Here is a 26,160-nt window from a genome sequence, read left to right on the forward strand (position 1 = left end):
CCTTTTTACTTTATTATTTTATATTGATAATATTGTTTATTTTGCATATTCAGGTATTCATTACTAAGAATAGTTACTCAAACACTAACTAGCTTTAAAAGTTCAGATACTGATATAGAAAAACTTTTAACAGTAAATTTCTGCTTTTTAAATACATCATTAATGCATACATAATACTGTCTTTTGAGATTTATTCTGATAAAAGAATATTGGGATAAATTAATTTTAGTTTTAAGCTAAACTGTACTCTTTATATAGCAATTGTTCTCCTTCTTTCCCGAATTCTTTTCGCTTAAAATTAATTTCGCCACGAAAGAAAATTAATAAAAAAGCTCTCGCTCAATGATCAAAGATAAATCGATTCTATCTTAGCAGACAGAGATCATATTTGCCTTCTAAAAATAAAACTGCAAAGCAATTTTTCCCTTGTCTGTCTCTTTGTATTATTTTACTTCTGTCGAAAAATAATTTATAAACTACGTCTCTTGTTTAATTTAAATGCTTTGCTGTTTAAAACTTGAGTACAAAGATTGAAATGTAAAAATAAATTTGTTATTAATGATTAAAATGATGTTATTTAATATATGTCTTAAAAGAAAATAAATTATAATTCTATAAATTTTAAATACAGAGAATATGTGAAAAATCTCGTGGCTTTGGGGATTTTAATTTGAATTCAGTTAAAGTTTTCCAATCTGATTTTATAAACAATATAGCAATTTTATGTATTCTGTATACATTTGTATGTTTATTATATATATACATATATATATATATATATATTTGAAAATTAATTTTGTAAAATATTAGAAATAATTTATTTGGATTATGTGTAAAACCATAATTCTGGGCACTAAAAGTAAATTACACTGTATTTAAACCTTTCATTTGTTAATTTTTATGTTCATATGGTAAAAGCTTGCCGGTAATTCTGTCGTACAAAATTATAGCACTTATTATCTCATTATTAGTAAATAGTACAAAACCGAAATCAAGCTCAACCGAATAAATTATTTTTATGACATGCTCTAGGATATCATACTAAAATAGCCAAGTTTTCTACATTTATCAAATTTTTTAGATATTACAAAACCGTATTTTATTATTTAATTTCACCAAAATTACCAACAAAGAAATTCGGTAAAAATTATTCAGCTTTTTTGTGTTCCCATAGAACCAGAAGACATTTATATTTTTTTTTCATATACATTGGCTGCAATAGCGGCACAACTCAAAAAATCAAGTTTTGAGATAATGGGTTTAAAGCTCTCATTGCTAAGGAAAATGTATGAGAAATGCTTCAGTTTGCTTAAACGAAGATTGCCTTCAGGTTGAATTATGAGTTGTGTTAGTATTGCTGCTGAAAGAATGTGTATTGTCATATTTACACCTGTTCTTAGTCCAAAACGCATGTTTTTTGAGCTGTACCACTATTGCAACCCATGAGCGATATGTGTATGAAAAACTATGTATCACAATTGTAGCACATCTTTTCATACTCATTAATTTCTGCTTTTTCCTTTTAGGGCTTTTCTTAAAATTCTATTTTAACATACATATTTTTGTAGGTAACCGACCAGATGAAAAACCTTCAAAGCGGAGTTTGGTTAGACTCTCTCTGAGATGCATTCATCGTAGCCCAGGTCCATTCCCTAATCCTCCTGCAGCAGCTCTGAGTCGAGCCTTTGTCTTCAGTACAGGAAAAGTGAGGCTGGAAGCAAGGCTTGACAAAGAAGCATACAAGTGCGACGAAATTCTTAAAATACACGTGTCCTTGGACAATTCGAGCAACCGAACAGTGCACAGAATACGAGTGACTTTGGTGCAGCATGTGCACGTGTGCATGTTCACCAATGGTCGCTTTAAAAACATTGTGGGACTGACGGAAACTGAACCAGGTCACCCAGTTAGACCTGGTTCATGTTTGTCTCGAGTTTTTTCTGTTCGACCATCCGTACATTTACGATACCCTGTTGCTTTAGCTGTAGAAGGTGGCTTATCAGGACAGGCTTTAAAACTGTCACCATCTACAGTACCTTCCTTAGCACGTGAAAAAAATCCTTACGGAGTAACGGTGTGCTATGAGATAAAAGTAAAAGCATATTTAGGTGTTGTTGATAGACCTGTTTGCTTAAGGTTGCCATTCAGAATGTTGGAAGATCCACCACTGTTGGATCAAGGAGAAAATGATTCTATACGTCTGGCTGAAGAAGATGAGGAAGAACATGAAACGTTTCCAACATAAGAAATGGATGATTTTAGTAACTTTTTAACATCAACTGCCAAAAAGACCACCTTTACTCATTAAGGGTCCAAATCTAAGGTATTAAAAGATCTTAACCGTGGAAGGAATCTATTTTTGCATTTTTGTAAAATAAGCAAAATAAATGTAGTAATACAATAATAAGAAAAGATAAGAGAAAAAACAGTGTTCAGAATGAGGTTTATAAAACATACAAGGTGTTCTCAAAACATAACCTTTAATGTATATCTTTGAAATTTATGCTTAAATTTAAATTATTACAATCTGCCTTTATGGGAAAACAAACACAGAATCGTTAAAGAAATAAAATACACATGCGAAGTTCATCAAAATAGTAAGTTTATTCACAATTAATTGAAAAATTCACCGTTTTATGTGCTCCTTTAGCATTCTTAGCATAATTTAGTCACTCCTAAAAAAATGCACAATATACTTGACTTTGGAAGTGAATCTGTAATGCTCAAATACTTTTTTCAGTTTTTTTCTTAATTTTTTTTTAGAATTATGGTGAGAGCAAATTTTCTATATATATATATCCGATATAGTTTTCATCAGAAATTGGAAGTTACATCTAGGTTGTAATCTATTTTAATAATTAAACCTCTCCCCTAAAAACAGCCCACTTTTCCATTTATAGATTAGCTAAAAGTTCTAGATAAGCACACCGGACAAAAAATTAGTCACCCTTACAGAAATCATGAAAAACATCGCTTAATAGCGTGTAACACCACCTCTGAATTCTATAACCACCTTGATTTGGTTAGGAAGTGAGTCCGCAAGGTTTTGCAGATACGTCGAATTCTGTATAAGCCACTCGCTGAGGATTTGATGGCGCAAATCCACCAAATTGCGAAGAGGCTGATTTTAGCATTTCATCCATCGTTCCAACATGTCCCACAAATTTGCAATGGGGTACAAGTCTGGTGATTTTGCTGGCCAGTCGAGATTTAATTGAGCATCTGAGTGTTCGCAAAACCAGTCACATATTCTTCCAGCCCGATGAACTTTGCTGTTGTCATCTTAAAAAATAGGGGTATCGACAACACACTCTTCATAACGATGTTGACTGAAAGGCAGCATCTAATCATCCAGACTGTTCAAATAAACATTTTGGATCTTGTTAGTGGCCACCTTAGTGAGGGAGCCCAATCCATAATAAGAAAAACGCCCTCAAAGCATGACAGACCCACCTTCGGCTTAAACCTGACCTTACACACAGTCAAGATGAAATGCTTCATTTGCTCTTCGTAGCACTTGACGACAAGCGTCTTTTGAATAAATGCAAAAACGTGATTCGTCAGACCATATTAAATTTTACCGGTCAGCTAGTGTCCACGTTCGGTGACTTCTAGCCCACTGAAGTCTCGCAGCTTCATGTGCTTGCGTGAGCAATGGCCTCTTACGAGATGTTCGACTCATTGCATGCAGCTCCAGACGTACTGTTCTCTCACTAACAGGTTGGGATAGACCTTCATTTACTAACTGAAGCAATTCCTGTCGGGTTTCGATGCGATTTTGATTGACAAGTCGTAAAACACGTCCTCGGTCCCTTTCATGCAGGATCTTTTTCCGACCACAATTCTGACGTCGTCTTTCGTGACCACGTGTATTACACCACTGATTGCAGACACGTTTCAGCATCAAAACCCCTACAAATCCAGCAACTTCATTCATCGTATGACCATGGGCACGACCAAACACAATTGCTTCTTTTTGCCACTCTATCACATCCTTACACTTACCCATATTTATACGCAATTTCAGCTTCAAACAAAAATATCTCACTGATAGCTACTTACTTTTGATCACATTGAAGTAGTGTGCATGCCGTTGAGCACGTCACTTGACCACTGCGTCATCTAACGAAAGCTAACAATTCAAAGAGGGTTGCGCACTAGGGTGACTAATTTTTGGTCCGGTGAGCTTAGAATTTACTAAAAAAAATTTAACGGACATTTCCATTTGGTGGCATCTTGAAAATTTTTGAAGCATTACAATCATAAAACTGGAAGATATAAAGAGGAGAGAATTAACTTACGACTTGCATAGAGAGATAAACGTAAAGAATTAAAGTGAAAGTTAACGAAATAAAAGTACTTAATTGAGCAATTGGTAATCATAAAAAAGGTTGAGCGGAGAATGTGCATCACAATGAATGATAAACAATATCACAGAGATGCTCACAGATATTTATTTTAACAACCAGGATTCGTTCCATATGCTCAAGAAAAGGTTAATCAATTAAGACATTCTGGATGATCAGATGTTATATTAAGACATCAACATTTCATTTTCGTGATCATAGGGTTGCTACATATATATCTTGCATATATCTCGATATCTTGCATATGTAATATATCTTGCATGCATAATATTAATTTCTCTTGATTGACTTGTATGAACCCCCTATCTTGAAAGCAATAGAAAATCCTTGAGGCATATTAGAACAACGGGAAAAACGCTAAAAACTAATTTGTGGATTCCAGCGATCCATCAATGGCCTTAACTGGGTGCGATATAGCTACAGAACTTTGTAGATTCACTTTGTAGAGAGATGCAGAACTTTGCAGAAACCGTAATCCGAGTGGTTTTCAAATCCAGGGTCAAAGTTATTCATTATTAAATTATGCTTTTCGTGATTTCTATAGGGGCGACGAGTATTTTCTCACGGTGGTGCAGATATATTTATGTTTTTACGGCAAAGTTGCACATTATTAAATTGTACCTTTTTGTGATTTTTATAGGGGTGACTAGCTTTTGACCTTATATTATTACTGCTTTGTTAAAGGGTTTTAAGTGATAGGTGGATATTTTTCGACATGAAAAATGCCTTAGTTTAGTTTCTGCCCCTTTGAGTAAAATTCAGCATTCAGTTTTAATGAAAATTTAACATCATCTTGAAATTTTACAAATTATAGAAAACTTGGAAGTTAATATTTGTTCGTGATTCTCATTTAAAGCTAAAAATTTATAATACATTTTCAAGAATTCATATTCCAGAGTTATTCTAAAATTATGTCCAGGTTGATGATTAGAGAGCATCTTGTGGAATATTATTGAATTCTTTAAGAAAATACTCTAAAAAAATGTGTGATGGCAATGTTTCTGCAATATAGAATTTGCTTGTTATTTCACCTCAACTTTATCATAAAATGAAAAATATTTATTCAAATTTACTAGATTCATTTATTTTTATAAAATTTTTCGAATGACATTCCTTTATTTAAAGATTTTTTTAATAAAAAATAAGTAAAAAAAATATGAGATTGCAATTACTCTTAATTGCGACAAAAAATGTTTTTCTTAGCATGCTTCATTTGTTTGTATTCATTTCTAATCTCATTAAATTTATAATGCATGAATTTTTAATTAAAGTACATAATTAAATGTTCGAAGAATTTTAATGTAATCACTCATCTGTTTTTAAATTCCAAAGGAACATAAATGATGTTTTAAAGGACACATTTGTTTCATGAAACTTTTAAAAAAACTAAATAAAACTATGAATCATTTGATATATTTGTTCAATTTGCTTAAGTATCTAGAGTTTGAGTTTTTGTTCTTTTTCACATATCTCTAGAGAAAATAATTTTGCCATTGTGTTTGTTTTTTTTTTTCGGTTACATTCTTCCATAATAATAAATTTCGCTTTTCTATTCTAATAATTCAAATAGTTAGAAGAGATGTGTATTTAAAAATTACTTCAAATAAAATTTGAATTGTAAAGAAATACAACATTGTAACTTGTATTAATTTTTCTTAGATAGGAAATAAAACAAAAACTCATTTTTTATTTTTCAAAATATTTCTACCCATTAAAATTGAATTTAATTCTTAGTTTCAATTTTTTTCATGGTTCAATTTTTTTCAGTTAATATTTTTTAAAGAAAATAATTATTTTTTAACATACCCTTATTTCACTTAATTACTGTTAATAACTCTAACCATTTTTAATTTATAACTACTAAATCTAAATGTTAAATCATAATTTAATAACTCTTAATTCTGCAGATTTTTCTGACTCATAAATACTCTTTTATTCCTTATTTAACAAAACATGTTATTAAAATATTTTATTGATAATATAATCATGCATTAAAAGATGCGTTTTGTCTACCGTTTATTGGAAACTTATAAAAATATTTTTATTGATTAATAATTTACAGTTAATTATTGAAAGTAATCAATAATTTTATAATCTAGTTCATCGACATTCTATTGACGATTGTTAAATTGTTCTAAACATTAAAATGTGAAAAATTCTTGTTTACCAAATATTATGCATTTTCTGCTTCGAAGGAAAATACTAAGCTGAAATTTTCAAAAACTTGTATATTTCAAAAACTTACATTTTTAAAAACTCGTATATTTCAAATACTTCTATTTTTAAAAATTTGTCTATTTATATTTATTTTATATTTTTATTTGCTCCATCACCTGCTAAATTCTTATTGTTGGCTGATGTTACTCTATATTGAGGGGAAACTGAAGGGCAATCCACAAATGATGCAGTGCTAGGCGAAAAACAATGGTGACATTTTGTGACAAAGGGGGAGGAGGGAGACAAAAAGAGTGACATAACGCATTTTGGTTAAAATTAAAACATTTAAAATCAACAAATTAAATACAGGGTTACTCATAATTCCCTCCGCCTGTAAACGCCATTTTTCCTTACTACAACTGGCTCCAGTGGTACTGCCATCTACCGATAACTGCTTAAATTAAAACTTGAATACTTTCGGAATAATTTCATGCGTTCTTTTTTGAAATATTCGTCTTTGTTTTTTTACTATAACGCTTTGAAACCCCGGAAGGAATAATGAATAACCCTGCACTATGTTATTTTCCTCATGAAAATAAATGCAAATTTAATCATATTATTGTTTTACTCACAAAATGTCATCAAAACACATTCTTAAAGTTTAAAAATAAAAATTGAAATCTGATTTATTAAATGCGTTTTACATACTTGTATAGGTTTATGTAATACAACATGGTAAGATGAAAAGGAAGCATGTGTGGTACTTTCTGAGAAAGGAAAGGAAGGGAGTCGGAGTGGCACAGGTTCGAATCCCAGCAGTGGCTGGTTAATGCGAATTCTGCTCCCAGCTCGCCCCGACCACCCTGCTGACATAAAATATCCTCCTTAGTTGGCGGATTATAGGTTAGAATCCTCTTGCCCTCTGTTGTGGTATTAGCCGTGGGTGGTATTCGTAGTTTTTTCTTTCCATGCAAATGTGGATTAGGTCTGTCAAAAGGGGTCCATGAAGACAAGTTTGTCTCAATACTTGATCCAGGAGTTCTCTTGTCTTCTGGGTTGTTTTAAAAATTACAAAACTATGGAGTCGAATATTGATAGTCGCTAACCATAATTTAGTCGGCTGATCAGTGACGGTTATAAAATAAAATAAGAAACGGGTGGAGGGGTTAAAATATTGAAAAATGTGATGTCATTTATGGACGGCCCCTTAAGCAAATCTGTTTTACTTTTAAAACTCTGTTTTATTATACATAAATTTAATTACAGTTACAAATTATACAATAATTAATTAGTTTTCTAAGTTTTAAATGCTCTTGAATTGGCAGATGTCTTAAATTAAAAATTTCTGTAAAGTGTTTTTTCGTTGAGGATACTTATCCAAAATTCCCTGTGACGTAAATCGTTAAGAAAAAACATTTTCCTTGTTATTTCTATCAAGTTTTTTCCTAAAGGCGATTCCCAGATTTTTAAGAGGTCATTACTTTTAGAACTAACTTCTTACAACTAGAATTTGTAAACATCATATTAGTACTTTCTTAGGATCCGCAATCTTGATTAAGATTGTGCACTACATTTTTCCTTTCCGATTAAATAAAATCAAGAGTAATTGCATATACGCTAACTAATGATTTAATTTTCTTAACTAAATTTAGCCACAGTTGAATTATCAAAAAATAAATTTATAAAAAAATGTTGCCTGTGACGGTAAATTATTCTTTAAAATCTACAACATATTTTCCTAATTAAAACAAAATACCGACAATGTGCTTGCAAACTTGTACAAACATTAACAAAGGCTTACAGATAATTAATTTAATTTTTCTGCTTATATAAACTGTTTAAAGGGTGTAGAACTTGCAAAGTTTAAACATTTCTTCTTAATCTTATTACCGCTTGTAATAATTTAATCAGTATAGTTTCTTATTTATATAACAAATACGCCTAAAGTTTGAAACGTCCCTTGTATCGTAATCGTTGCAACTAAAATGATAAAACTTAAATAAATATTATTTATGATAAATAAGTGAAAAAAATTCTAATTTTCTAACATAATGTATGTTTGAAACATAAACATGTATTTAAGAATAATACTTTTAAACCAATATACTGTCTTAAATACTTTCTATTATGTTTTTCAACTAGCTTCAAAATTTCCAGTATAATAGTAAACTGGCATTAAAATTACCACTATGGTACCTAACCAAATTTTTAAAATTTCAAGTACGATTTCATGCATTGTTTTAAATTGCAAATATGTTTATGCTGATTCTAGTATAATTTCTACTGGTTCCAGTATCATTTTGATTCAGAATCTTTTAATTTTTTACAATTCATTATCATCAATAACCGATGGCAGTTGCTCAAAGTGAAGATCTCTATTGAAGAAAAGTATATTGATGCTCGGCGAACTTTTTTCTCAAGGAAAACAGCTGGCCGCTTAATTTAATGTTTCACTTAACAAAATTGTCTGAAATTCCTTTCAATTACGGGCACTGGGCTTTTTTGTAAAATAAGAAAACTGGACTTAAAAATTAACAGTAATAGAAAAAAAACAGATTTATAAATTTTACGGAAATTTCTTAGAGTGTATATGCAAGTTCGCAAACTAATTTTATCATGAAAAAGTAAACTGTTTTTCTTAACCAATTTTTTTCTATTTTTAAGCAGTAAATTCAATACATTAGCAATGAATCTTTATTAGCATGCTTAAAACATGCATAACACATACAGTAACTTACTTAACATTCTTGTCATCAGCTGGAAAAATATTTTCATTTATAAACAGGAAAAAAAAAGAAGAAAAAACAATCTAGAAATACGTGTGAAGCTCACAGACAAAACTGTCTAGCATCACATGTAAAATTACGATTTTTTTCTCTGCATTTAACTGGATATATTATATTAAAACAACGGAATATTTTTCAACATCATCGGTATTTAAATACCTTGAAAGGAAATAGTTGTCAGTATGCATATAATTGCAATAAACATGTTCGTTCATAATTTTAATTTTATCATAAAAAACTAGGCTTTTTTAAAAAAAAATATTTTCGTATTCAAAACTGGCGGATAATCAGTTTTTCTTTGCTAAATATTTTAAACCGTAATTTTAAGGAATATGTAATTTTACGGCAACCGTATTTTTGGGGGAACTTTTTATAAAGTTGTATAAAAAAAAGTTAAAAAATATTATTTTTCATAAAATGTTTTTAGAATTAAACTGGTTGTTTTTGCATTGGTCGTTTCAGTTTCTCAGAGTATATTTGAATTAAAAAGTAACATTTTACAAGATTTCTCAAGATGTGTATCATTATCAGATTTAATTTTTACCTTTATTAAACCTTTTAATGAAATACCTATTCAAATTTTTAAAAAACCATCAGTTGTTTTCTTCCATTTAAGAAGTACTTTTTCCTGTAAAATTTTTATTGGTATTTTTACAGTACATAGGAAGCATTTTTCTTTTCTTCCTTTAGCGGACATACATTCATATATTGCTTGATTTGTCTTATATTTTGAGGACTCTAAATACTTTCTGTATAAGAATCAAAACATTTTGAAGAAAGTATGACTGTGTACAAAACATACTAAAACTTTAAACATTATGTTAAAATATGAAATTTCTTAAATATATATGCTTATCATCCTGAGCTGTGATACTCACATTTTATCCTTATAGCAAGCTATGTTTTGAAAAGATTTAAAAGCATCAGAATGCTAACTAGATGTTGCTTATCAATTCCGATTTTATGATGTAATATTTATTATTGAACATCTCCAGAATACGTCAAGTGTAAATATCCGAAGTTGATATAGAAAAGGAGTGCTTATCATGGCCTTCAACAACTAAACTTAATGGATATGTTTGTGGTAATAGGAAACCTCCTATGGCTCGTGAAATGCAGTTACGGCTGAAGTATACATTTATTCTCTGTTATTCTCTGAATTACGTGTTTATATTTGTGTGTGTGTTGTTTGCATCGAACTCTATTGTTGAAAAGACAGATGTGAATACATGTATATCCTTTAACCATATCAATTCATGTCATAAAATTGAATATATTTGCATGTTTGAAAATTCACAGTGAAATGATTTTAGAAGTGTTGTAAAAGTGTTCGTGAAAATAAATAAAAAATTATCTTCCTAGTTCTTGTTATATAATTTTTCTGTGTTAGTAATATATTTTTAGCGTTTTAAATTTTTTTTTATTTTATTTAAATAAATATCTATTATTTGTAATTCCTACTTAGAAAAAAAACTCAGAAAAAATTACCGTACTGCCTGTGACATTTCTGGTTAAATAAATAATAATTCTGGCTAATAAAAATAAAATATACGGTATTTAAACCATTCATTTGAAAATTGTTTCGTTTATGTGGTAACCGTTTACCGTAAATTCTGTTTTTCAAAATTCTAATTATTATTATCACACACTTGGTAAACAAATACTAATGTGTAAAGTAAATTTAAATAAATAAATGGTTTTTATATCCTGTTTTAAGCTTTCGTGATAAAATTACCAAATTTTACACGTTTTATCACATTTTATTACAGATTATAAAACCATATTTTTATGTTAATTTTATTAAAATAAATAACAAAGCGCTTCACTAAATATTACGAAGATTTATAAAAAAAACTAAATACTACCTACTCTAATTATTACCTTTGTTAAAGATTACCAAGTCTTCCCATAGAACCAGAAACACTATAACTTTTACTGTATTCTAGTAATTTTGACTGTACTTTTTTTCTCAGTGCATGGTGCCAATTTGAAGTAATTAACAGTTTGAGTGGTTATTTCAATGCATTCCAAGCAAAATGAACGATTGTTTCAATTAGTTCCACATTATGTTTATTCACACCATTTTTGCTTCTTAAAGTACATTTAAGTTCTATAGAATTATAAGTTTACTATAATACTGGAGAACTTAAGTTTTCAAGAGGGTTAAGTTTAAGTTAATAGGTCTGGATTTTACTAGCTACTTAAAACATTACTATTTATTATCCTTTCTGTAATTATCAGGATATTTTGTAATTATCGGAATGATTAGGGGCAATTAACCTAATTGATCATGTTTCTAAATAGCACGCTTTTTCCAAGGTAGAAGTGTCAAATTAGGATAAATTTAAATACTTCAATTCGATATTTTGTAATTATCAGGGTAATTAAGGGTAAAAAAACCAGCTTGACAGTAAAGTTAATACGTTATTACCAAGTTAGAAGTCTCATATATAGATCATATGTTCTTTTTCAGGTGTAAGGTGAAACTAGGATCATGCAATTATCAAAATATTTTGTAATTAGGATAATATTTAGAAGTTAATAAGCTTAATTGACAGTAGTACTAAAAAAACACGTTTTTTACTGAGATAGAAATCTTAAATTTTTAACTACTGTGTGTTATACTACTACTACTTATATACTACTTTGTGAGATAAATAGAAGAATTTAAAAAGTTTATGTTCGATATTTCGTTATTGTAAGAGTAATTAGCCTAATTAACAATAATGCTAAGTAACACTTTAACCAAGGTAGAGTTTCCGAATTTTCACCGTGTATCCTTCGTCAAATAAAAAGAGAAACGAAGGGAGTTCTAGTTTCGATATTTGGTAAGTTTATCAAGCAGTGCTAAGAAGATGATATATCTCAACAGCAAAATACATACCTCAACAAAGTGAACCAGTTAGTCACTGAAAAGGCTAGTACAATATAAAATAACTTTAAAAAAAAATTGGAATTTTGATAAAAGAAATAATAATTTTAAAATACTTAGGTATCAGAGAGAAAGAGATTAGAATGTTATTTACTTTCCTTATAAAAATGACGTGATATTTGTGGTATTGTTATGATATTTTAGATATTTGTTGCAACAAAATATAACAAATGAAAATTATAATTAAACAAATCAAACAACACACCCATATTCAGAAAATAATCCACTGCCTTTTATTTAATAATTTTTACAAATTTAATATCGAATTTAAGCTTGGAAAAAAATTTCTCTAAAGCGGAAATATATAATATATATAAAAATTAAAGATTGTTATCAATGTTAAAACAAGAGAGCTTTTCCGATCATTATTGAATTCTTAATTAAGTGGGGAGAGTTTTCCTTCAATATTTAGCTCCAGGTTTAAGAAAACAACATTGATCTGAAGGTCTTTCTAGGATAAATATATAGATATATATATCGAATACCCTCATGGCAAAGTAAGAAAAACACACACTGACGACCCAAAAAGTAAAATATAGCCAAAATTTAATATTGATTTTCTATAAAGTTTGACTTAAAGTTTAGTTTTACAGTGAATAACTTATTTTACGATATTTTAAAACTGTTTCAATCTTATTTTTACACAAGTAAAGCAATTATCCAAAGAAGATAGTTTCACAATGCTTTTAATTAATTCTTTTGCTATTTTGTACAACTTATCCTAAGGCATAATTTTATCAAAGTCATTATTAATAGAAGCAAACAATGATAAATAAAAATGTACAGATATTAAAGATAAAATTCAAGAATTATAAATTGAGAAAAAAAATATAGTCAAGACTAAAAGAATATGGTAAATGTTATCGTGTTTCTAGTTACATGGCAGCCACAATTTTTACCGAAACGCGTTAATAATGATTTTGGTAAAATTAACAATAAAATATGGATTTATAATATGCGATAAAATTACTTGGTAAATGTGATGAAATTTAGTAATTTTTGTCATGAAATCTTAGAGGAAATAAGGAACCAGTTATTATAAAAACCATTTATTCGGATTTTGTGCATTCTTGGTAACTTAACAGGTTTGTATTTTTTGCTAAATGCTTAGTAATATGAACTATAATTTTGAAGATTAGAATTTCCGATGAATTGTTACCATATGAATGGGAAAATTATCAAATTAAAGGTTTACATACAATATATTTTAGTTTAATTTACCATAGTTATGGTTTTTCTTATCTAAAACGTTATTACCATAAAGTACGGTAATCTTACCAGAATTTTTTTCTCCGTGCACGATTATAAAATTCACAATTTTTTATTTCGCGCTTTAAACCAATATTATAATATTAGTTTAAGGCGTGAAACAAAAAATTCTGAATTGTGAATCCCTTCTTTCAATTTTTGTTCACTTTATTTATTATTTCTTTAATCTATAACACTTTGCAGTATCGTATTACTGTCTTATTCTTGATAAATTAAACTACAGATACACTCAAAGGCTGTTTAAAACACTGCAGCTTTCAGTTTAATTCTTTACTGCATTTGAATATTTTAGCTGAATAAAAAATAATGTAATTTCAAAGGCAAATCTTATGTTTTGGCAAATCTTTTGCAATAACATTTTTTGCAATAGGTTATATTATCACTTCCACAAAATGCAATAAAAATAATTTCTGAATCATAAAAAAGTGATGGTCGCTAATTAGATTCTCGAGATAAACTTTGGTAGATCGAAGAAAATCTCGTTACGAAAAGACAATTTTTTTTATAATATTGGTTTTGAAGTTGGCGTCAAGAATCGATTCAAGAAGAGCAGAAAAGAAAATGGGTGATTCGCGTGATAGATTTAAAAAATCTATCCTTTCTTGTGGCATTTCAGTTACCTAGTTCAAAGTTATTTACTTTTGTCTCTACCTTTACCAATCATGGAAAAAGATATGACACAATAATTACGAAAGTATTCCTGATAGAAAAGAGAGAGAAAAAATATCGAAGACTATGTTTAACAAGTCAGTGGTTAGAAAAAGGTGGAAAGTTAAATTTTACCAATTATCTTCGCGTCGAGCAAATGCTTTTATTATGATAAAACACTCAAATTATGATCTTAAAAAAGTCAAGTTTCCGGTACTTTTCAACGAAAAGCCATTTTTACCGTAACATTTTGCTGACAAATAATCTGATAATAAAATATTACATTAATTTTTACTGTAAAATTGCTGTGCCATGGTGACTTAGGGGATAGAGAGCTCGCTTTTCAATGAGGTGAACGGGTTCGAGTTCCAACAATGGCTGGTCGAAACAAATTCCGTCCCCAGTTCGCACCAACCACAGTGCTGACGCAAAATATCCTCATCAGTTGACAGACTATGGGTTAGACTTCCTTTGTGGTCAGTTTAACCGTGGAAGGTGCATAATTGTAAATTGTAAAACGACGGACCAGGTAAAATTAATTACCAAATAACAAAAGAGAAAGAAAAAAAATATATATTGTAAAATTTAAACCCTGACAAATTAAGAATCTTAGGAACATTTTATTCTGCAAATAATATATTGAACAATTAACAATACTGGATATTAATTGATTTCACAAAATATAAACTTGAATTGAAATTTTAACAGTAAACAAGTTGAAAATAAGATAGCAGCAAATTATTTAGTTAATTAAATATGAAAACGATTTCAGACAGTTCAGCACAACTAATGACAACAAAACATAAAAACGACTCACCTCGTAAATTAATATAGCTAATAGCTATCGATAAATAACAATTTTGAATGTATCATCGTAATATCTTTGGGAGCTGGTCCCGAAAAGAAAATTATAACCATCTACAACACATCGAATTCGTATATAATTTGCTCCGTGACGAAAAACAAAGTAAAAGTAAAGGTTCGAAAATGAAACTTACTACTGCGCAGACTCAAACAAAAATTGTGCTGACATCTCTGAATTTGAATTAAACAAAATAAAATGATATATGATGAATTGATGCTGCTAGCGTTTAAAGTTACAATTAAGAATTAAAAAATACTATATTCAGATTGAAAATTAAATAGCAATGAATAATAAATTTTTTAAAACTAAACATCCTGCCGGCCAAGGCGGTGGAGGAGTCAGTTCTTGGGTAATGGGCAGATTTTTGTAATGGGTCTGGTGAATTGTCCATTGGAAGTCTTGACTTCTACGACCCGAACCAGTCCGTCACTGCCAGGAAAAGTCCTTAATATTCGGGCTGAAGTCCATTTTAAAGGTGTGGAGATCGAGTCAGTTTTTAAGAGAACTAAGTCCCCAACGGCAACATTCGTTGATGTACCAGTCCACTTAGATTTAGTTTGTAGAGTTTGGAGATAATCTTTACTCCATTTGTTCCAAAATTGAGCACGAAGTTTTTGAATTAAAGACCATCTAGACTTGAGACACATGGATGGTGATGGGTCTCTCTCAGGCAATGAAAGAAGTGGAGCACCCACAATAAAATGTCCAGGGGTAAGAGCCTCTAGATCACTTATTTCTGAGGTTAAGGGACATAACGGTCGAGAATTGAGGCAAGCCTCAATTTGGCACAAGAGCGTAGCCAGTTCTTCGAAATTTAGTATAGCTGAGCCGCATACTTTTAGCAGATGTCTCTTGGTTGATTTAATATTAGACTCCCAGAGTCCGCCAAAATGAGGTGTTGCAGGAGGAATAAAGTGCCAAGAGATTTGAAGATTGCTGGAAAAATCTTGAACTGAATTGTCTCGAACAATTTTGTACAGAGACTTCAAATAGTTACTGGCTCCTTTAAAATTTGTGGCATTATCACTGTATACATCAGATGGCAACCCTCGTCTAGCAATAAATCGACGAAAGGATGCTAGGAAGGTTTCTGTTGACAAATCAGAGACAAGTTCCAAGTGGACAGCCTTCGTAGCAAAACAAATGAAAAGTGCAATGTACGACTTTAAGGTGACTTTAGATCTTGGTAAATTTGGTTTGGTTGAAATTGGACCTGCAAAGTCCAACCCAACACGTTGGAAAGGTTTAGATGGAATAACTCGATCACGTGGCAAATCGGCCATGAGCTGGCTTGAAGAAACAGCATTTACCTTTAAACAAGTTATACAGCCTCTGAGGATCTTTCTTACTGTGTTTCTCCCAGCTGGAAACCAAAATTTTTGCCGAATTAAAGATAAAACTACAGAAATGCCAGAATGTAACGAAAGCTTATGATAATATTCTATAATAAGCGTGACAAAATGATGACTTTTCGGCAAAAGAATAGGATGTTTAGCCGACAGTGGCAGATTTGAATTTTTGAGTCTCCCACCAATTCTTAAGACCTTGTCAGAATCTAGAAAAGGTGAAAGGGTTATTATTTTAGAGTTTCTTGGAACACAGCCTTTATTTTTGATTGACTTAATTTCAGCACTGAATTCCACCCTTTGAATTTCTTTAATAATTGCGATAAGAGCATTATCCAGTTCACAAACCTGAAGGCAACCGTTTATCCGATTTTCCGAATTTCTCGAGTTGAACACGAATCTTTTACACCAAGCAATCCCTCTTATTAATTTGCTGAATGATGAATATTTTTGAGTTAACTCTTGCATCGAATTACTTTCAACTGCTGAGGCATGTATTAAAGTGTCAGGGTTGGAAGTGTGAACAGAGTTTGGTTTAACCTCTTCAGTGAATGCTGATTTTGCATTAGATAGCCACTCCGGGCCCTGCCACCAAAGTTCCAAGTCCATAAGCTTCTTTGGAAAAATTCCTCGAGTGGCGCAGTCGGCAGGATTGGTAATACCAGCCACATGGTTCCAGTCGCCAATATTAGTAAGTGATGTTATGGCTGCAACTCTATTTTTTACGAACTGATCCTTTAAAGAGTCTGATCGAATCCAACTCAGAACGATTTCTGAATCCGACCATAAGAACACTTGCTTCCAAAATTGATCTATCGAAATTTGAAGATTACTATACAATTTTGCTAGCAAATGAGCTGCACACAGTTCGAGGCGAGGTAGTGATACTGTTTTCAAAGGGGCGACCCTGGTTTTTGCTGCCACTATGTTCACTGAAGCTCTATTTTCGTTGTCCACTACTTTCAAATAAAAAACAGCTGAATATGCTTTGAGTGAGGCGTCGCAAAATCCGTGTAACTGGGCATCAATGATTATATTATTTATAGAGATCAGTCTTCTTTGAATTGCTATTTCCTTTAGAGCTTGTTTTTCAGCCTGGAAGGTTTTCCAGACACATAAGAGTTCTTCGGTTAAAGGTTCGTCCCAAGTTAATTTATTTTTCCATAGGCTTTGCATCAAAATTTTTAAGATGATTGTGGCAGGTGAAAGAAAGCCCAGGGGATCAAAAATCCTAGCTATGACAGAAAGCAGTTCTCTTTTTGAGGTAACTATCTCTGGAAATGAAATGTTCACCTGAAAAGTATCTTGTTGTGTATTCCAATACAGTCCTAAGACCTTCTGACATCGATTTTCTTCTATAGTAACATTGTGCTGCTGTGCAAGAGAGTCTTTGGAAAGATCTGATAGAACCTCTGGACAGTTAGACGACCATTTTCTGAGATTGAAACCTCCTCGTTGCAAAAGTGATTTTAAGTTTGAAACTAGATTTTTGGCATTGGGGATGGAATCTGTACCTGATAACAGATCATCAACATAAAATTCTTCCTTAAGAACTCTTGAAGCATCAGGAAAAGCTTTCTCTTCGTCCTTAGCGAGTTGTTGAAGTGTTTTTACAGCAAGATAGGGAGCACAGGCTGTTCCATAGGTGACAGTTAATAATCTGTATATCTGGATTTCTTCTTCAGGTTTGAACCTCCAGAGTATTCGTTGGTAATCAGCATCCTCTTCATGAATACGAATTTGGCGAAACATTTTCTCGATGTCAGCAGTAAATGCAACTTTGAAAGTTCTAAATTTTAGTAATAGAGAAAATAATTCGGGCTGCAAACGAGGACCTGCATGCAATGCATTGTTGAGAGAATTCCCTGAAGAATCCTTAGCTGACGCATCGAAGACCACTCTTAGTTTGGTTGTGTTGCTGTCTTCTTTAATAACGAAATGATGAGGTAGATAAAATGTTGATTCCTTAATCAGTTCGTCGGAAGGAACTCTTTCCATATGACCTAATTGAAGATATTCCGACATGAAAGTTGTGTACTGATGTTCAAGTTCATTATTCTTACTTAGTTTTCTTTCAATGTAGTTGAATCTTTTACTTGCTTGAGTAGCTGAGTCACCAAATTCTATAGAATGTTTGAAAGGTATTCTCACAATATACCGTCCAGATGGATCTCTAGCAACCGTTTTTTCGTAAAATGCTTCACAATCTATATCATTCTTTGATTTCAGTTCAGCTTGAGGTAAAGATTCGAGCTCCCAGAATTTTGCCAACTGACAATCCAACGATGAGGTAAGATGACAGTTCACAAAGGAGTTTTCCTTATTGGAGTTTGAGAACACTCTTCCTGATAATAGCCAGCCTAGATGAGAATTGAGTGCAGCTGGAGTACCTTTCTTCCCTAAAATTGGTTCTCCAATTAGCAAGTCAGCGTATAAGTCGGCTCCTAACAGAATGTCTATTGGACCAGTTGCATGAAATGTTGGATCTGCAAGCATTAGACCATGCAGGTGTGGCCAGTTGCATGAAGAAAATGTGAAGTTCGGTAAATCACTTGTTATGCAGTCTACAATTAAAGCTTTACAGCAAAAAATGTTCTCATTAAAATGTGGAGAAAAGACCAAAGATACTTCAGATAAAGAAGATTTTACTAGCGTATTATTAATTCCTGAAATCGAATGATTTGTAACAGTCTTTGATAATTGCAGTCTTTTAACACAGTTTTTGCTCACTAGAGATTTCTGACTGCCGTTGTCAATCAGCGCTCGGCAATTAACGAAATGTCCCTTAGCATTTTTAACCTTTATTAAAGCTGTTGATAATAAAGTATGTTCCTCACTTTTAAAGTTTTGTTGACAAGTTGTGCTGAGCTGAATATTATCCCTAGCTTCAACTAAATTTTCAGATCTGGCTGCAGTATTAGCAAATGAATTTGAATTTTGCCTAACTGAATTGTAAACATTAGAATTTATAGGGTAAAATCGATGCAGTGAAGTGTGATGTCTTTTTTGACAAGATTTACAAGTAGAGTTCGAAGAACAAGAATTCGGAAAATGACCCTTCCTTAAACAATTAGCACAAATTTTGTGGCTTTTTATGAGACTCCACCTGTCATCGATGGTCATTTTACCATAAATAGGACATTTAAAAATTGGATGACTTTCACTGCATGTAAAACATGAATTTTCTTTTTTATTCAGAACAATATTGTTAACGAATGCTTTCTTAGGAATCGAATTTTGTTTTATTTCCGTTTGCATTCCATCTTTACAAGATAAACCTTTCGCCTGTTGTTCTAAAAATTTAGCCAAATCAGAAAATTTTGGAAAATCTTGATTTGTCAAACTTAGTTCCCATCTTTGCCTAAGTGTTTCGTCTAATTTACCCAAAATAAAATGAATTAAAATTAAATCGACAAACGAGTTTACTTCTAAACCTAAAGTTAATAAAATTCGCGTAACTTCGTTACAAGTGTCTAAAATTTCAAAAATAGACCTAGCTGAATTCGGTTTCATAGACTTCAATCGAAATAATTTGGAAATTTGAGCAAACGCTAATTCTCTTTTATTATCAAATCTTGAATTTAAAGTTTCCCAAGCATGCTTATAATTTTCTTCGGTAAGTGAAAAACCTGAAATTAATTTAAGAGCGGATCCCTTTACGCTAGCGTATAAATACTGAAATTTCTGAAGTTCCGTTAAATCAGAATTTTTATCGATAGAAGTCAAAAATAACTCTTTAAATGACAACCATTTCTCGCTTTCACCAAAAAACGTTGGTAATTCAAATTTTGGGAGCTTTAAACAAGTTTCCGAAAGTTTCGATTTATTATCATTAACATTAGCGGCATTATTACTACATACTTCCGTTTTACTCTTTGAAAATTCACGAGCAATTTTGATTTTTAATAAATCAATTTTAGATGCGATTTCATCAAATTCATTTGAATTCGTTTCAAATTCATCTTCTTTACATTGTAACATAATATCGTTATGTATACTATTTAATTCAGACCAAATTTCGTTAATTTGTTCTTTAAATACTTCTAATTCTGCGACATCAATAGAAACAACATCAAATTTCGGATGAAGAATGTTTGAAATTCTAGTAATTTTCCCCTTTAACACACTACGCTTCTTTTTTAACATATCCATATCGAAATCGAAAATACGAAATGCTAATCAAAATAAACAAAAGACTCAGCGTCGTTTCCGGTACGAAATCGAAAGCACGAAAATACAAATTCTCACGACAAAACAATAGCTCAGTGGCCGTCTCCCGTCTCGACGAGACCAAAAAATGTATAATTGTAAATTGTAAAACGACGGACCAGGTAAAATTAATTACCAAATAACAAAAGAGAAAGAAAAAAAAATATATATTGTAAAATTTAAACCCTGACAAATTAAGAATCTTAGGAACATTTTATTCTGCAAATAATATATTGAACAATTAACAATACTGGATATTAATTGATTTCACAAAATATAAACTTGAATTGAAATTTTAACAGTAAACAAGTTGAAAATAAGATAGCAGCAAATTATTTAGTTAATTAAACATGAAAACGATTTCAGACAGTTCAGCACAACTAATGACAACAAAACATAAAAACGACTCACCTCGTAAATTAATATAGCTAATAGCTATCGATAAATAACAATTTTGAATGTATCATCGTAATATCTTTGGGAGCTGGTCCCGAAAAGAAAATTATAACCATCTACAACACATCGAATTCGTATATAATTTGCTCCGTGACGAAAAACAAAGTAAAAGTAAAGGTTCGAAAATGAAACTTACTACTGCGCAGACTCAAACAAAAATTGTGCTGACATCTCTGAATTTGAATTAAACAAAATAAAATGATATATGATGAATTGATGCTGCTAGCGTTTAAAGTTACAATTAAGAATTAAAAAATACTATATTCAGATTGAAAATTAAATAGCAATGAATAATAAATTTTTTAAAACTAAACAGAAGGTTTTCGCCCTTTTCCTCTCCAAATGTGGGTGAGTTCCATCAAAACGTCCTCCACGAAAGCAAATTTCTCCCAATATTTGAATCAGGAATTCCCTTGCCTTCTGAATTGGGTTCAAAATTACAAGCCTACAGGGTTCAACATTGGTTGTTATAAACTTCAAATTAAGTCGGCTGTTCAACAGCGGTTATTTTTTATTTTTTTATCGTGTCCATGGACAATTAAATGGCCTCGTGTGCCTTCAAAACTGCATCGGCAAGCTCCAATACATCATTACTGTAGAGGATCTCACGAAGCCAGTGGCACCATACCCAGTTGTAAAACATCTGGGGTAAGGGCTGGGCACTCGAGAATGTGATCCGGGGTAAGTTGGATATCGGTGCAGTTCTTGCAGGGAATATAAGTTCTTATTTTGTCAGGAAGAATTTTCATCCCTTTAAAGTGGTTTGTTCTTAGTCTTGTAATTGTTGATGTTAAGATTCTAGAACAATCAAGGTAAGTAATGAGGGGTTTCCTGAAGGAATGGGGCAGAAGTCTGCATCTTGCAACTGCATTTGCGTTATAAATAAATAAAAATCACTGTAAAACTAAATTAATATTACTTCAAAGACTATGGTATAAAATTTAATGCTTAAAATAAATTTTATTGTAAAAAGAAGCAAATTTTACGATCAAATGAATTCCCGAATGATGCACCCAGGGTGCCAGTACTTTTTACAGTAAATTGATTTGGAATTTTTACAGCGCAAATGTCGTTTCGCATTGATATTCCCTAACTATTTAGTTTGATTTCACTTCATTTCTTCTAGTAAAACAAGTATGTTTCTTAATCTACTAACAGTGATTTCGTTTATTTAATGCAACTTCACCTTCACAATATTCATTTTTTAAAAGTAAATTTTTTAAAAGTAAAATTAACCCGTCCAACCATTTAAAAACCATTCGCTGTAATTCTAGAAATTCATTTTCGGCTAATAATTTGATTTCTAAATTTAAATTTTAATCCTTATCTACGTCACTCTATTAATCACAGGCTGAGAAAAATACTGCTGATCGGCTTTGTTTTATTTTCTAACTTTTAAAGTGAGCGTCAATCTTGCTTTTCAAAAAAGCGGGGTTGTCGTTCACTGAGTTCACAAAAGAGTTTCAATTTTTTTTCTTTTAAAGCTGTCCAACGTAAACTTTAAAAAAAATAGTAACTATACTGTTGCATAATTTATTTTCCACTTCTTTGAAAGATATGGTAGTCGCTACTTAGCTTTCCTTTATAATTAAATGGAAAAAATTATATTTATTACCTACACAAATGCAAATAAAAATCAAAGTAACTACTTTTGAGCCAAATCAAAATAACTGCGTAGGACTCTTTCATGGACTAATGATAGACATACCTACATCTGACTTTATATTTAAAGAAATAAATGGTAAAAATAAATATAGGTAAAATTAGCCATAGGTAAAAATTGAATAAAAATGTCTTTTTCATAATTGTTTTCTCAGCTAAACATGAGTAAAATTCTCGGTATTCGGTACGAACAATGATCGAATATGTTACAATATTATCTACATATGGCATGCGTCTCAAACTAAAATTTAATCAAACAACGAGGAAAATACAGAGTCAAAACTACCTGAATATGGCAAAATTTACCATCTTTCTGACTCTATAGGAACACCAAAGAGCTAGGGTAATTTTTACCTAAGTGTTTTGGCAATGATTTTGATAAAATTAGCAATAAAATATGGTCTTATAATATATGATAAAATTTGTAAAATGTTGTAACATTTGGTAAAATGTGGTAAAATTTGGGAACTTTCATGATACCTTACAGAATTTATGAAAATCATTTATTCGGTTAAATTTACTTCTCAGTTTTTCATTTTTTACTGAATGTGAGGTAATAAGGACTATAATTTTCAAAACCAGAGCTTCCAGTAAATCGTTGCCACTTGAACGGAAAAATTACAAAATGACTGGTTCAGTTCATGAATGGTTATATTTTTGCATTTATTACCAGAGTTCTGCTTTATTTTTAAAGAGAAATGTCATTTCCATTACATTGCACAAATAGTTAATTCTATATTAATAAAGTAAGCAGAAAGATTAATGATACTGAGTGTGATAAATATATTGCAGTGGACTGAGCTCGCAGATTTGGAGACTTTACATCATAGTAGATTTATGTGAGATTTTTCTTCCACCAATAAGACCCGTTTTTTAAGTTCCGAAGCCAACACAATTATCTTGAAGATCATTTAATTTGTATTGTTAATGTAAATTAGATTAAGATATTACCAGTTTTTAATGAACATCAATCTCAGATCTCAAATGCAATCTAAATCTCAAATGGACTGTAAAAAAAATTGATTGAAATTTCGCAACACTGTCTCTTTTTTGTCGAAATCGTTTCTTTGAGAAAAAAATCGTCAAAGTGATGAAATAACTATCGTCACTTCTTCGATGAAACAAATTTCGTCAAAATTTAAAAAAAGAGAAAAAAGCTGGTAGTGCCTAATGTATCTAACTTATCGAATAATTACTTTATTGTGGGCACCATGTAAGGGGATCAACGTCGCCCAAATAACGCATGAACAGATAGAACAAACAGATAAGTTATTAACATGCCCGAAGCTGGATTCCAACCCGGAATCTTTTTGTTAAAGGCCTACTCCTTGGCTATACATCCGGTTGGCTTAATTCGCCGCCTTATTTTCGATCGTCCAGCCTTCGTCATTCTAGTTAAACAATTTCAAACAATGCACAGCGATGAGGTTCCGAGTTGAGGAAATTTTACTTCATATATTTTAGATTTCGTGCTTTGTCACAAATAGCGTGATTTCATGACGAAATGATTTATAATATTGTAGCGTATCTACCACTACAAAAATATAATTCCAATTCACTAGTATGTAAGACATGTTAACTCGATTCTTTGTTGGGGTACCTTTTCATAGATGAAGGTTAACATAATCGATAGCTATCATCCCCACATCGGTGACCCGGACGTGATGTGAACATGTCTACCTTGGCAGAAACTCCCACTTCAAAATGAACACGCCTATCTTAACAGAAACGCACACTCCGATCTAAATACGCCTACTTCATTGGATGGTCCACATTGAACAGTTGACTTGCTACTTGTGACTGCAACATCATCCACCTCCTAGCGCTGTTGCCACTCAGTTTCAATCACACACGAAGTGCAACGTATACACTCGACTGCTAAAGGCAACACAGGGGCGACTACGACCGTGAAATAAATGTACCTCTCGCATTCAGCTCTCAAAAAGTACGTTGATCTTAATAAAGCTCTACCGGCTTCTCACAAAAAAAGCAATGAATCAACTAGTGGTATCCGTGCATCGAATTCTATCACAGATATAATTCTGGTGGGGTAGTACTGCAGCATGTCTACCACTACAAAAATATAATTCCAATTCACTTGTATATAAGACATGTTAACTCGATTCTATGTTGGGGTACCTTTTCAGAGATGAAGGTTGACATAGTCGATAGCTACCATCCCCACACTATCAACGAAATACTGCTCAAGGATTGCTGAAGTGAGAGTTTTATTTATAAAAGTGTGCTACATTCTTTTCTTCTTCTTTGAAGCGCACTTCCTTCGTCTTCAGGGATTTCTGGGAGAAAACTCAAGTAGGAGCTTCTTCTGTGTAAAATCTGCAATTTTGGTTTTATGTTTTTCTTTCCTGTACATTTAATAAATATATTTGTTTTTAATGCGTTCTTATCATATTTTAAGCCCCAATTCCACATACGAATTTGTACATCTCAGTCTCTTTACCTTTAGTTTCTAATTATGAAATAAGATAATAATATTTTTAATAATAAAAATAATAAAATCACTTTTTTACACGCAACAAATATATTTCAAATGCTGTGTGCGAAAAAGAAAGAAACGTTTTTAAACTTTTAAACGTAAGTAAAAGTTTAAAAAAAATGAATAAATTAAGAAGTACTTTTCCATTTAGAAAAGAAGGTGGAGACTGCTTTTCAAAAAAGGAACAAATATTTCAAACGTTGGGTAAAAATTATGAAATGTACATTGAGGAAAACAATCTGATAAGATTACAGCATTATATGGTAATGACACTTCTGGTTTTAAAAAAAACTTTTAAAAAATTTCTTTAACATAATTCTGATTAATAAAACCAAAATATGTGTTATTTAAACCCTTCATTGGACAATTTCGTTCATATTTTAATAGTTTACCGAAAATTCTTTTTTTCAAAAGGATAATTGTTGTTGTCGCTAGTCCTCAATTATTTTCAAAGCTAAATCAAGTCCATGACACCAGCTACTCTGATCCTATCAAGCACGTAAGGCGGATCTACAAAGAGATCTCTTTTAGTAAAACCAAGGCAATAAGAAATATGGTCGGGTGTAGTTCTTAATACAACACATTTTGTAAAATATACTATAATTAAGAATTAACTTTAACCGAATAAATGGTTTTTATGCAATGCTCGAAGGTGTCATACCAAGTGTTACCACATTTACCAACTTTTATCACATACTATAATACCATATTTTATTGCTAATTTTTCCAAAAACTAGTGTGAAGCGTTCAATGGCAGTAAAATTTTAAGAGTATTCCTGCTCTTGGGCAGCAGAACTCCAACCAGTCGATATATTTGGAAGGCGAACTAATTGATTGCGGAATCATTTAACTATTGGACCTGAGCGATAGATTGCTCTATCTCGATAACGATATTTTAAATGTATCACGATATCTCGATAACGATATGTTAAATGTATATGAATATATAGTGAATACTACGGCTTA

The 26,160-nt window shown here is 31.3% G+C and overlaps 3 protein-coding genes across 3 annotated transcripts in view; 1 reads left to right on the top strand and 2 right to left on the bottom strand.

Moving 5' to 3' along the window:
• Positions 1-2,595, top strand: part of LOC107447722 (arrestin homolog) — a 101,161-nt gene extending 98,566 nt beyond the window's left edge. Inside the window, exon 4 of the mRNA XM_071177571.2 lies at positions 1,569-2,595. Coding sequence (XP_071033672.1) covers positions 1,569-2,245 — 677 coding nt within the window. The 3' untranslated portion in view covers positions 2,246-2,595. The remainder of the gene's footprint in view (positions 1-1,568) is intronic.
• A 982-nt stretch (positions 2,596-3,577) lies between these two features.
• Positions 3,578-4,009, bottom strand: LOC139427244 (uncharacterized). The gene has a single exon (XM_071188277.2). It carries the CDS (start codon positions 4,007-4,009, stop codon positions 3,578-3,580), a length of 432 nt encoding a protein of 143 aa, XP_071044378.2.
• An 11,353-nt stretch (positions 4,010-15,362) lies between these two features.
• Positions 15,363-20,522, bottom strand: LOC147815795 (uncharacterized). Its single transcript, XM_087156587.1, has 3 exons — positions 19,208-20,522; positions 17,664-18,934; positions 15,363-17,465 (listed from the first exon to the last, which is right to left on the bottom strand). The coding sequence occupies exons 1-3, from the start codon at positions 20,520-20,522 to the stop codon at positions 15,363-15,365; spliced, it is 4,689 nt and encodes a 1,562-aa protein (XP_087012713.1).
• Positions 20,523-26,160: the final 5,638 nt, after the last annotated feature.

Source organism: Parasteatoda tepidariorum, chromosome 2, assembly GCF_982258835.1.
Source record: "Parasteatoda tepidariorum strain Cologne lab strain chromosome 2, Ptep-v5.0, whole genome shotgun sequence".
Lineage (NCBI taxonomy): Eukaryota > Metazoa > Arthropoda > Arachnida > Araneae > Theridiidae > Parasteatoda > Parasteatoda tepidariorum.

What these genes read in the sequence shown, in the direction of transcription:
- LOC139427244 (XM_071188277.2), bottom strand. Translation starts at nt 4,009, where the DNA reads ATGGGTAAGTGTAAGGATGTGATAGAGTGGCAAAAAGAAGCAATTGTG.
- LOC147815795 (XM_087156587.1), bottom strand. Translation starts at nt 20,522, where the DNA reads ATGGATATGTTAAAAAAGAAGCGTAGTGTGTTAAAGGGGAAAATTACT. An exon ending in TTGTCAACAAAACTTTAAAA is followed by an intron (nt 18,935 to 19,207) that starts GTGAGGAACATA and finishes CTTTAATTGTAG; the next exon opens with ACTGCATAACAAGTGATTTA. An exon ending in CACAACAAGATACTTTTCAG is followed by an intron (nt 17,466 to 17,663) that starts GTGAACATTTCA and finishes AAAACCTTCCAG; the next exon opens with GCTGAAAAACAAGCTCTAAA.